This window comes from Dendrobates tinctorius, unplaced genomic scaffold, assembly GCF_039654945.1.
Source record: "Dendrobates tinctorius isolate UK_male_01 unplaced genomic scaffold, ASM3965494v1 ptg000104l, whole genome shotgun sequence".
NCBI lineage: Eukaryota > Metazoa > Chordata > Amphibia > Anura > Dendrobatidae > Dendrobates > Dendrobates tinctorius.
In genome coordinates this window covers 12057331-12070484 of record NW_027361772.1, presented here as the reverse complement: position 1 = coordinate 12070484, position 13154 = coordinate 12057331, and the positions used below count along the sequence as shown (strand labels likewise).

The 13154-nt window shown below is 43.9% G+C and overlaps 1 protein-coding gene across 1 annotated transcript in view; it reads right to left on the bottom strand.

The window, feature by feature from the left end:
* LOC141100436 (uncharacterized) overlaps nt 1–12673 on the bottom strand; it is a 35923-nt gene extending 23250 nt beyond the window's left edge. Inside the window, exons 1-8 of the mRNA XM_073588948.1 lie at nt 12223–12673; nt 10280–10408; nt 9410–9442; nt 8391–8429; nt 8198–8271; nt 3847–3943; nt 2020–2061; nt 14–91 (exon numbers count right to left, since the gene is read on the bottom strand). Of these exons, the coding sequence (XP_073445049.1) occupies nt 14–91; nt 2020–2061; nt 3847–3943; nt 8198–8271; nt 8391–8429; nt 9410–9442; nt 10280–10408; nt 12223–12673 (943 nt within the window). The remainder of the gene's footprint in view (nt 1–13; nt 92–2019; nt 2062–3846; nt 3944–8197; nt 8272–8390; nt 8430–9409; nt 9443–10279; nt 10409–12222) is intronic.
* Nucleotides 12674–13154: the final 481 nt, after the last annotated feature.

Sequence of the window (13154 nt, the reverse complement as noted above, 5' to 3'; positions counted from 1 at the left end):
AGGCTTTGCTTACCCAGTGACTTGTTGATAGTCATCAAGTTTTCCTTCAAACTTTCTCTTTCATTCTTGATTGAGTCCTGGACCCAGGATGCTGAGTAGAAATTAAATACAGGTTATTCCAAGATTGTAGCACTGGTTACATAAATATCATTAACCATTAAAGGAGTTGTATAAGATTAGAAAACTATGACTGCTTTTCTCCAGGAAAACCTCCACCCCTGTTGTCACGCTCACGCCTTGGCTGACTGGCGTGAGCCGGGGGGGGTTTGTGGCCCCACTGTGCCACAAACCAGACTACCCTGGAAGGGGCGTGACTTCGACAGCTACCTCGGTCTTCACTGGAGCCTCTGATGGTGAGGTCAGGCTTGTGCGGCAGGTAGTTGTCGGGTGCCACTCCAGGGTGATGTCTGGCTGTGGCTGCTGATCCCACTCGGGGACAAGTCACTTGGACAGGTGTGACTAACAGGCAGGCTGAGACACTGGGCAAGCAGGCACGGCTTGGTACACTGGCAGCCAGGCACGGCTTGGAGGCACGGCTTGGAGGCACTGGGCAAGCGGGCACGGCTTGGAGACACTGGGCAAGCGGGCACGGCTTGGAGACACTGGGCAAGCGGGCACGGCTTGGAGACACTGGGCAAGCGGGCACGGCTTGGAGACACTGGGCAAGCGGGCACGGCTTGGAGACACTGGGCAGGTAGGTGACGGCTTGGAGACACTGGGCAGGTAGGTGATGGCTTGAGACACAGAGCAAGCAGGAGTGGTATATGAGAGAACAGGTTTGGACCTGTTCACACAGGAGGTGCAGGTATGGATATAGGCAGGAAGGAGTGGAATATGAAGGAACAGGTTTGGACCTGTTCACACAGGAGGTGCAGGTATGGATGCAGGCAGGCAGGCAGGCGTGGAATATGAAGGAACAGGTTTGGACCTGTTCACACAGGAGGTGCAGGTATGGATGCAGGCAGGCAGGCGTGGAATATGAAGGAACAGGTTTGGACCTGTTCACACAGGGTGTGCAGGTGAAGGCAGGAGTGGAGAGAGAAGCTGCAGAAAGAGGTTCTGCAGCGGCAGCAGGAGTGGAGCAAAGCTGAACCACAAGGTCTGTGGAGAGAAGCTGTATCAAGAAGTTCTGCAGCGGCAGCAGGAGTGGAGCAAAGAAGAACCACAAGGTCTGTGGAGAGAAGCTGCAGCAAGAGGTTCTGCAGCGGCAGCAGGACTGGAGCAAAGCAGAACCACAAGGTCTGTGGAGAGAAGCTGCAGCAAGGGGTTCTGCAGCGGAAGCAGGAATGGAGCAAAGCAGAGCGGCTAAGGGGCCATGCAGACAGAGCGGCTAAGGAGCCGTGCAGATAGGGAGGACACAAGGAAAGACACGGCAGAGAAGGAACCACAGACAAGGAGACTGACAGACAGAGGTAAGACTGAGTTCAGACAGAGACACCGGGACAAAGACACAAGGACCAGGATATTCTGCCTCCTGGCAGGTGGACAGAGAACAGACAAGGCACTGGGAACAAGACTCAAGGGCCAGAATATACAGCCTCCTGGCAGGCAGACAAGGTACAAAGCAAGACTAGGAGTAAACCTCCAGATACACAGAACAGGGCCTGGCTTCCTCAGTAGCAAGATACTAACTGAGATTAGACATTGCACAGGCAATGTTTCAGTGGGAGTGGCGAAACTAAATAGTCAAGGGCTCCAGGTGATTGGTCAGGGACAGATTACACAGGTGCACCCTGACTGCATAAGAACCAGAGAGTTCAGGCGCTGCCCCCCTATACATACAGTCTGGAAACATGGAGAGCAGAGGCACAGAGCTGGCAACAGACAGAATTCACAGCATGGCTTGAAGCAGAAAGTAAGTTGGTGTGCGGGGGATGGGAGACCATGCAGTGATGCCAGCAGGGTTGTTACACCTGTCCATGGATTGTGACTACTACATTGCAAAAAATGGAGCTGGGCTGCAATACTACACCCAAAAAGGCAACCATGTATTTCCAATCCCTTTTACATGCTAGTCACCATTTTTCTTCAGCTCGGCCAGTTGATTGGAGATATTGGAGTCTGAAATAAAATTAGAATTCGGCATCAGATCGAATTAAACACACTTCCGTCATTATATTACTATGTGTATAGAGAATAGATCAGGTTCTTCAAACTAAGAGAGAACCTGTGATATAATGACTGTATGAGATTCAAAAATTATGTATGCTTTTCCCATCCTCATAATCGCCCCCATACTGTCACGACTCTGATGTTGGGTGTCCCAGGACCAGAGGATCCTTCCCTGTCCCTAACACTAAGGGAGCCCTAGCTCGCTCTGTTTTCCTGATTACTTCTCATGGTGAAGATGCCGGGGCCGTGTTCTTTGCCTTAGCTCCTGAATCCACCCACAGCCTGTACCCTTCCCCCACCCAGGAAAGAGGTGAGTAGTAGTGTACCATAATACACCAACCAGACTAACAAGGTAATACGAACAGGGATAAAGGAAAATACCAATCATACAAATATACTCACACAAACAACAGGGGTACACACCGGGGAATGGAGGATGGGGTAAAACCAAAGTAGGAGAAGAAGGGAATTAGTACACACCCAAAACCTACAACAGTTGATGATAAATCCACCAAACGCCATCACAAGTTAACAACAACCAACAACCTCCAGCCATGCAGCATAAGCTAACTCTGACAATGAGTGCTTGCCAAGGCCTAGTTTATATAGGAGATAGGAGTGGCTAACAGTGCACAGCTTTGCCTTAATGCAGGAAACTTCCAAGAGCTCTCAACTTATCAGAATAACCATTGCACTGCTAAAAGAAACCTGCACCATTAATAATATGAAGGTGAAGTGCGTCTAATCAGTGCTGGAGTAAAAGAAATCAGACGCTGTGGTCTTCTGGCTCCTCTCTCTCACGGTAAACCCTTGACACATACAGTATCACTCTTATCCATGGACTGTGCCTGGTATGAGTCTCAACTGCAAACAAAGCCCATGGTTAACGTTGGTGTTCCATAGAGGAAAAAAGCAAAGCTTTTTTTTGAGTACGGGTCAATTTTTAAAAAACACAGAATAGCTCTTTGCGACACTGGCCTTATATAATCACTGTTTCAACCAAAAAACATCAGCTTTGATAGTCAATGCAAAAACGAATAAAATTGCAAAGCTATTTACCTAAATTGGCATTGGTGACCCCAAAAACTCACTCCAAAGTGCCCACCATAGGCTGTCTCCCTACTCTCTAAATTGCTATCCACTGACTTATGTCAAATGTAATCCATCTCTAGCAGAAGGGGCACCAAGGCAGGGACGAGTTTCTTCTCTCATTTTTTCTGCACTCTTATCTGTCACACTGCATACTAGAACGCTCAAGAGGCTTTCCTTTCAGAGCAGGCCATAGGACCATAGCAGACACAGTGCATGCTCTGAAGTGAAGGAAAGGAAGTTCTAGATCCTATAGTGCTGGCTGAAAACTGAAGAGAGTCGGTAGAAAGTTGCAGATCATAAGAATCAGGACAGTTCCTACAGTGACATGTGCATGAAAGAGCAGTATTAATATAAGATAAGGATATGGGGAAAAAGGTAGGAAGACGCAGCTTCTACTTTGATTTTGGATGAAATGACATGTACACTTTTAGAACTTTTAGAACCAAAAACTGATTATTTCTGTAAACAATGACTATTGATTAATTTTCTTACAGCAAACAATATGTTAGTGTTAACTATGTTCTTTCTATTCGGTCGTTTACAAACAGGAAACTAGAATACCTTTTCAGAGTAAGAACCTAGAATTCTGCCGTTTCATCTTGATTTAGAAATCTTGGGTGAATCTCCTGAAAAAGTACTCACAATAGATGAAGATGATGCTTGTCAGAAGAATCAAGAAAAGAAACGTGAGAAGCAGGTAGAATATCAGAACCATCTTCTTCCAATGGCATACTCGCTTCTCAGCCGGTCCAGTGGTTGGCTCCACTAAAAGACAAGAAGATCAACTATGATAATACAGTAGAAGGACAAACAAATCACTTTTGGAACAAATCAAGTCTGACATGTCACTTGAAGCAAAGATCACCAAGCTATGACTTGCCTACTTTGGACACATCATAAGAAGAGATCAGTCACTGGAGAAGAACATCATGGTCGGAAGAATGGAAAGAATAAGGCGAAAGGAAGACCAGCAACTCGATGGCTTGACACTGTCCCACATAAAAGATTGGTAAGTAAGATGAGAAAGCTTGGGCTAGGGGAAAATGTGTGTAGATGGGTAGGTAGCTGGCTTAGTGATAGAAAACAAAGAGTGGTTATTAATGGGGCATACTCAGATTGGGCCTGGGTTACTAGTGGGGTACCACAGGGGTCTGTATTGGGCCCCCTACTATTTAATATATTTATTAATGATCTAGTGGATGGCTTACACAGTAAAATATCAGTATTTGTAGATGATACAAAACTATGTAAGGTAGTTAACACAAAGGAGGACAGTTTGCAACTACAGACAGATTTGAGTAAATTGGAGAATTGGGCTGAAAAATGGCAAATGAGGTTTAACACAGATAAGTGTAAGGTTATGCACATGGGAAGGAGAAACAGATGCTACAATTACTTACTAAATGGGAAACTGCTGGGGAAATCAGACATGGAAAAAGACTTAGGCATCTTAGTCAATAAGAATCTAAATTGGAGTGCCCAGTGTCAGGCAGCTGCCACCAAAGCAAATAGGGTCATGGGATGCATTAGAAGAGGTCTGGGGACACGAGATGAAAACATAATTCTCCCTCTGTACAAATCACTCGTCAGACCACACTTGGAGTATTGTGTGCAATTTTGGACGCCGGTGCTCAAGAAAGACATTACTGAACTTGAAAGGGTTCAAAGGCGGGCTACTAAAATGATAAATGGAGTTGGTTCACTACAATACCCAGAAAGGTTATCAAAATTAGGTCTATTTACTCTAGAAAAGAGAAGACTTAGGGGAGACTTAATATATATGTACAAGTATATCAGAGGGCAATACAGAGATCTCCAATGAACTGTTTGTAGCAAGGACTGTGAAAAGAACAAGGGGGCATTCTCTTCGTTTGGAGGAAAGACAATTTCTGTACCAGCATAGAAGAGGGTTCTTCACGGTAAGAGCAGTGAGGCTCTGGAATTCTCTTCCTGAGGAAGTGGTGATGGCCAACTCACTGAATGAATGTAAGAAAGGAATGGATGCTTTTCTTGTGAGTAACAGTATAGAAGGTTACGAATAACAGAATATTATAGGTAGATGGTTGACACAGCTTAGGGGAAGGAATTTTTTTCCCTATGGAGAAAATTGGCTACTACTCTGTGGGTTTTTTGCCTTCCCCAGGATCAACAATGCAGAACAGCTGCACTAAAAGTAGGCTGAACTAGATGGACATAAGGTCTTCCTTCAGCCTTCAAAACTATGTTACTATGTTATCTAGGTAACAGTGGAGAAGACCCTGGTGGACCTATCTAGGATTGCACAAGATCGATGTCTCTACAGATTGTTCATCCACCAAGTCGCCATGGCTTGAGATCGAGCCAAAGGGTGATGAGAAATAAAATAGAAGGACAGATCATTAGGAAACCATCAATTGTCTTATGTTTTCCTTTATTTTCATGATATCTATGATTTTTAGAAGAAAAGTTAAAGTAGAAAAGAGTCATAAATCATTACAAGGGGCACTAAAGTCAATGAGCATCAATTTAATCTTTTTGAGCTAGTAGTCTTTTAGACTCCTATCCGTATGGTCTAATAGGGCACATAGTTTTTAGCCAAAAGAAATCCTGTAGTGTTGTCCAAAAACATCGGCAACTCTTCCATGGCACAAAATACAGATGACAAAGATCTGTCACCTGCACAAAATAGAAAAATTATTTTATTGGTCCTTTTCCAATAAATCAACCTGCTTTCATTGTTTTCTTCCACTGATAATTGAAGAAATTTCACTGGTTGAGATGAGGCCCAGTGATCAATATGATAAGTGTAATCAAAGCATCAGCTCAAAAAGGCTTCTATGCACAAAGCTGGAGTAAACCAGTTTCCTCAGCAGGCCCCAAGGACACTCTTGATTTTCACCCTTGTACCCTTATATAGGGATCTGGCTTTAGCTGTAGACACCTTGGTTGTGTCCGCAGAGTAGCTGTAGGTCGTTGTAGAGAGTTAAGGATAGAATGATCAGCGAGCCAAGTCAGAATAAAATACCAAAGACATAGGGAAGAATACAGGTCAAGTTTAGAGAGTGAAGTAAAGACCTGAGGCAGAAGACAATAGTCCAGGGTGAAATCCAGAGGGCATCTAAGAGGTTAATCAGCAGAGTTGTAAAGATATATAAGAATATTAAGGCTCAGCCAAATATACAGTGCCTTGCAAAAGGTCTTGGTAGATTTGCAGTGGTATGATACTCCTTCCATTTCAATATGATCGCTTGCACAGTGCTCCTTGGGATGTTTAAAGTTTTGGAAATAATTTTGTATCCAAATCCGGCTTTAAACTTCTCCACAACAGTATCACGGACCTGCCTGTTGTGTTCCTTGGTCTTCATGATGCTCTCTGTGCTTCAAACAGAACCCTGAGACTATCACAGAGCAGGTGCATTTATACGGAGACTTGATTACACACAGGTGGATTATATTTATCATCATTAGTCATTTAGGACAACATTGGATCATTCAGAGATCCACAATGAACTTCTGGAGTGAGTTTTCTGCACTGAAAGTAAAGGGGCCGAATAATATTGCATGCTCCACTTTTCAGCTTTTGTATTTTCACGAAAATTTAAAATAACCAATAAATGTTGTTCAACTTCACAATTGTATTCCACTTTTTGTTGATTCTTCATCAAAAATTAACATTTGGTATATTTTTGTTTGAAGCTTTATGTTTGAAGTTCCAGGAGGCCGAATACTTTCAAAAGGCACTGTAATCGCCCCAGGGCCAGAATAGACATGGCAATAACTGGCAATAGGAGGAAGGAGGATGCCACAAGAAGGTGGAAATAACGAGCCACGTGCTTCCACTGGTGGCCAAACCCAAGCTATCATTGGTCTACTACCCAGCACAAGCGTTTGGCCGATCAGCAGGATCTTCAATATTCTGATTTCTGATACTAATATGAATGCCGCCAAGCAGGAGAGGAGGATAGTTATCCTTTAGAGGTGTGAGTAGTTATGTGGGCTGGATGGCTGAGAGCCACCACCCAGAGATGACATCCCACCTCTTCCTCTGATGTCAGCACCGTCCACGCAGCGGCACCTGACAGCATAGGCAATCGACATGGGAGCGGGGAGGGGGGACTATGTTTCTCTAAGAATCAGCAGCAAGAGCTCAGGAATTATAGTCATGGGTCCTGGACGTTTTATTTTCAGAGGTCACCAGTAATTTTGACCTTGACATAAGAATAAGATATTTCTCAATTTATACATATTTCAATCAGACACATCAAGCATCAGATTGCGGGGACTCAACTGCTTGGACCACCACTGATCATAAAAATAGGGGCCCGTTGTTCCTGTTTTACTAGTGCTGCTGTGGTTCATAAAGCACCATTCTGAGTCTACAGGTCTCAAACAGATAATCATATAATATAAAATGAAAACCTGGCACTCAACTTAATGCTTGGTGAGGCAGTTTATTGTAGTACCAGAAAACCACGTCCAGGAGGAACAGGCTGCGCTGATATTTTCAACTATTAAGATTATCCTGCGTTACAGCAGCTTTCTGACCATTTGATTACTGGCGTTAGCAGTGAATAACATAAAAAGCGCCCTCCTTCAAGCTACTTTCAAACATACTAGCACGTAACTGATGAAGGTCTATATCGACCGAAACGTTTTCTGGTACTACAATAAACTGCCTCACCAAGCATTAAGTTGAGTGCCAGGTTTTCATTTTATCTTATATGGTTTGGGAACCTAACTTGGCACCACTACAGTAGTGCACACGGTGTTTTGTATCAAACAGATAATCAAGCTGTCTCCGTGGGATAAAGGAGCCCAATTTCTGTGATCTATGGAGGTCCCAACATCTAAACCCGCAACAATCAAAACACTTTTTGGGTTCTTGGAAATCCCCTTTAATACAGAGATATTCTGGTAGTTCCCTGTGAGAGGGAAACATTCACACACTCAATACCCACACTATTTAAATGGGGACCTTTGCATAGACTGCTTCCTCTTTTAGAAGGTCACAAACAGATTCCTGTGGCTGCTTACCTGTCTGCTGATCTCTGAATGCTGCATTTACCGCTTGGGACGAGAAGTCGAGACCTAAAGGAAGAAGATTGCAAAATGTCCTCCTAACATATGAATGGGATGAGCCATAGACATGGGAAATACAAACATACAACTTACGGTATATCTTCTGCTAGTTGGTCCTGTTCGCTTACCTATTCGCGGTGGCTGAAATGGTGGAGAAATTCCTAGTCCTGACAATAAAGAGCACACATAAGACAGTGACTTCAGAGTTAAAATGTTATCAACAGGGACACTTCTGGCAAAGCTGATGCACTACAGGGTGCCTAGCACAAGCAACACCAAAAGACCATGTATCATCATGTAAGGTCACGGGTTTTACCAGAAACGGAACCCTTTACAAAAAGCCTTGTTCCCTCTCACACTTGACACTTTAAAAAAAAAAACGATATGAAAAACAACAACACGGATACACATGAACATTTTAATACAAAGGCAATTTTTTTTTCGATGCAATGGTGACTACTCATAGTATTAAAATAATGCTGACATATAGTGTCCACATAAGACATTCATATATTCCCCAATACTGTCATACCATGTACAAATTCTCCTGCCATACAATTCTCAGATGTCAGCCTGATAACATATGCAAATAATACTTCCGTATAATGTGCACATATAGGACAGTCATGTATTTCCCAATACTCTCATTCCATGTCCAAAATCCTACCCCCATACAATGCCCAAATGTCAACTTCATACCGTATGCAATTAATACTACCGTATAATGTCCACAGGGCAGTGATTTATTTACCAATTCCAAATGTCAAGTGGTTGGTTGAGTGCCGTGGATTATTCTGTACTGCTGGAATTATTTATTTCCCATATAAGGTCCAAATAGACTTGCAATAAGTGTCCAATAATACTACCACTATGTAATGCCAAATTGCTGAAGGAATGGAAAGAAATTAACGCTAAAGTCCCTGGTGGTCCCCAATTCTGAAGATTTACATTCTACACGTTCACGTTGCCCATGGAGGTCCTGTCCTTAGGGTGCCCATGGGATACCGCGATGGGCCATTGCTGAGTTAGCCACACCCATTAACCGACTATAGGGATTACACAGGGTATTACGGTATTTTTGCCTATACATTAAGTTCAGTATCAGTAAATCATGGTCTGTGCATAGAGGATAAATATAAATTCTTACCATGACTTGCAATTTTTGCAGCCTGATCCATACCTGAAAGAAATATTTTGACAATGACCAGGAATGAATTAATAGCAAAGAGGCTAAAAGTAAAATGGGCCTGTCCTGGTAATGTTTCATGTGACCACATCTTTATTCATAGCTCTTTCCTGGCCCCTTGCCACCCTTCTAAGAGGGAAGAATAAGTCCTGCATTTCACACTTAGAAAAATTGCCGATTTTAGCTGTCGGCAGACCATTTCCAGATAAAAAGGCCACCAGAAGAACTTGCACAGCTATACATTGCTCTTAAACCAACATATGATCTGGCTCAATTTTTTTGGTTTTGGCTTATCTAATCGTTGCAGCCAAAGAAACCATACTTAATGACGTATAGATATGAAAAAGTAGACATATTATATTACAGTAATGTACAAGTTGTGGCGCTCCCTGCATGACCTGCCAGCTAGCATTCAGTTCTGCAACAGACGGAGCCCAACAGCGTAGAGATCAGGATGGCTTATCTTGAAAATCCATGCCAGAATCAATATATAATGCTTAATTATAGTTTACATTTAATCTCCTGCCTTTCCTCTGCTCCTCAGTTTTCTCTTCTCTGCTGAGATCTCACACTGCTCTGTTCAAGCCGCATTGTCGGTCAGGGCAGGGTGGGAGAGGACTGAATACTCTTGGACTCAGGAGCTCTCTCTTTAGATGGACTCATAAAATGCTCATCTTAATATCAGGATCATACAGTTATTCTGACATAGATTGTCAAAGTAAATACACCAATCTCATCAAACCTATGTATTATAGTATACAGCTTGTATTGGAGAAATCTGGTCACAGATCCATTTTCAGTTGTACAATTTGTGAAGGTTTTTTTTTTTACATTTTAGTTGCAGGTCTTTTTTGCCTGTGGTTTCGTTCCCCTTCTTTAAGCGTTCTGGTACAGCAAGCACCTTCCTGTTGTCAATCACATTCTCATAGTCATCGGCGTCGTCATCAGATATTCCACATACTGAGGACAAGAAGACAAATTTACATTAGGAAACCTGATGAAGGGGTTACACAGTAGGTCAGTTTCGGACAACCTCATTTAGCCACTTTTTAGGCTTCAGATTAACGTTTCAATACCCGGATCTCTTAGTGCTCTAGTGCCTTGAGCTTAGGTCACCATAGATTTCCGTGATGTAATTCGGCACAGTAGACCAGAATTCTGCAGTGCGCAGGCGCCGGAGCCACGACAGGAAGGGAAGAAGAGGACGGCGTCGTATGAAGATTGGAGGCGCCGGGCCGGACCGGACAGCCCCCCCGGTGAGTATAATCTAACTCTTTTTTCTTATCTTTCAGGTTACATGGGGGGCTTATCTACAGAATTACAGAATGCTGTAGATAAGCCCCTGATGTCGGTGCTGGCAGCTCATAGGCCAAAAAAAGGGTGACAGATTCCCTTTAATGTCACCTTACAATAGAAAGATGACATTAACCCCTTATGACCCCACTTGCCACCGCTACAGGGCAAGTGGGAATAACCCGACAAAGCTCCAGAATAGGCGCATCTAATAGACTTGATGACGCTAGGCGGCCAGTCAATCACAGTCATGCTACAAACAAGATGGCTATGGTATTACAGTGACTGGCAGGCAATCCCCACACGTTCATTGGATGTCTAAAAAGCGCCAAATGTGCGGGGCAGGAACTCGAGCTCCTGCACGAGTAATGAGGAGCACGCTAGCTCATCACTACACCTAAGCGATCAGGTGCTATAAGGAAGACCCTCTTAGCTCAAGTATATTTATGTCTTCCTGAATAATCCATACACCTGTACTCACCTGTTTTGACTCCGCTCCCTGATGAGGTTCCATAAAAATTCTGCATCTTGTCTTCACGTACAGAGGAACTTCTATATTTCCCAATATCTCAATATCTTCAGTCCGTTAGCCGTCACATAGCTCTCACAGCTTCCCCTGTAGAAGACCACAAATGAGCTCTGTCCTGATGTGGTGCAATGGAGTGAAATAGTCCTGCAAACCTACGGACTTATTAACTGATGTGCACGTTGTGTTCCTCCAGAGTCATCGACGTACGTGGCAGAAGTGTCTCACTTTGCTTTTTCTTCCTCATAAAGACCAACAGAGCAATGCCGATCACACCCAACAAGTAAGTAGACCTCCCTAAGGACACTTGGTTCCAGTGCATGTAGGCAGTAAAACCAGTATACCTTTCTTTCACTTCTGTCATTTTCTTCTTCTTACTGGGCTTTTTTAATCTTTTTGAAACCCATTTATATCACTGACTGAAATACAGTAAGTAAAAAATCCTACTGACTAGGGATGAGCAAATCCGAACTGTAAAGTTCAGGATTCGTACCGGATACCTAGTGTCCACTGCTGAACTCCGAACACGCACTTCTCCCAGAAGTCCGTTTTAGTGTTTGAATGCTCAATAAAGCTTGTTGAAAGGCTGCAGCACAGCCAATGAACAAGTTTTTAGGTTGTGGCCACTTCCGCAGCCATTACAGTCATATCTAGTATTGGCATGGTTGCGATTGGCAATGCACCACTTGACGTCCACCAAGTCGTGTCACCCGCATGCATCAGAGGAAGGTGTTTCATTTGGGCGCGTAGCAGTAACAGATCAACCTCTTCCTCTACCTTCAGCAACTACAGCACCACGGCCACGTCCCCTATTTGATGCCTGCTCATTTTTTGCACCTCAAAAAAGTGCAGAGTATTTCACGGGCTGCATACAGAGAGAGTGGCCAGCAGATTATTACACTGCCTGTATGCAGCGTTCCACCACAAAGGCTGTTTTGCAGAGTACCCCCCCAACGTGTCTGTGTAAAAAGGTCAGCCAGGGCTGTAGGCATGGCCGAGGACACCGGGGCACCTGAGCTCTGGTCTTCCTTCACAGACACACTACATTTCTTGTGTAGTTCACTTGCCTCCACATTCCTGGCGCTGATGAGGTCCACCCTCCTTTTCGTGGGGTCGCCTTTCGCCTTGGGTGAATGAACAGAGACACAGCCGTAGTATAATTCAAAATACAATACTTTACTCTCAGAACTTCGCAGTACTTCCACATCCAGTACAGCATTTACAGCAGTATTCACTTCACACAACACTTCTTCCTTCCATTCCTTTCTTGCTCTGTTACATGATTCGAGATCGGGTTGTACCGCACTGTACGTATTCTCCCTATGCAGCCTGACTTCCTTTGAGAGTTCCCCCGGCTGTTTCTCCCTGGCTCTGAGGGCGCCTGCCCATGCTTGGAACTGCCACATGATGAGTAAACCGCCCGTCCGTCCTGCCGTGTACTTCAGTGTAGTTTCTTCACTAGAAACGTCTGTAGCTATAGCTATGCTACTTGCACTTCACCTGTAACTTTACTGCTTCTTGCTCTGGCCATGGTGATGCTGCTCCCCACGTTCTGGATGATGGGGCTCTCACTTGTGTATAATGGTGCGGGGTATCAAACTTGTCCGGGCCAGAGGCCACCCGAGCTCTATGGGCATCCTTGCCCCCACTGATCCTAACCAGGAAGCTCCCTTCCCTTAAACTAAGTGACCCCTCCTATATTAACTATCTACATTCCTACTATTCCCCCTATTGTCCTATATATATTTCCTATATAATAGGCCCCATCTAGTGGCCTATTAACAACACTGCATTAAATCACATGATATACATATACTAGACACAGCATAATAATGAAATTACGTAACAACGAAATATACATATATATGTGCATACATTAGCAGCTTA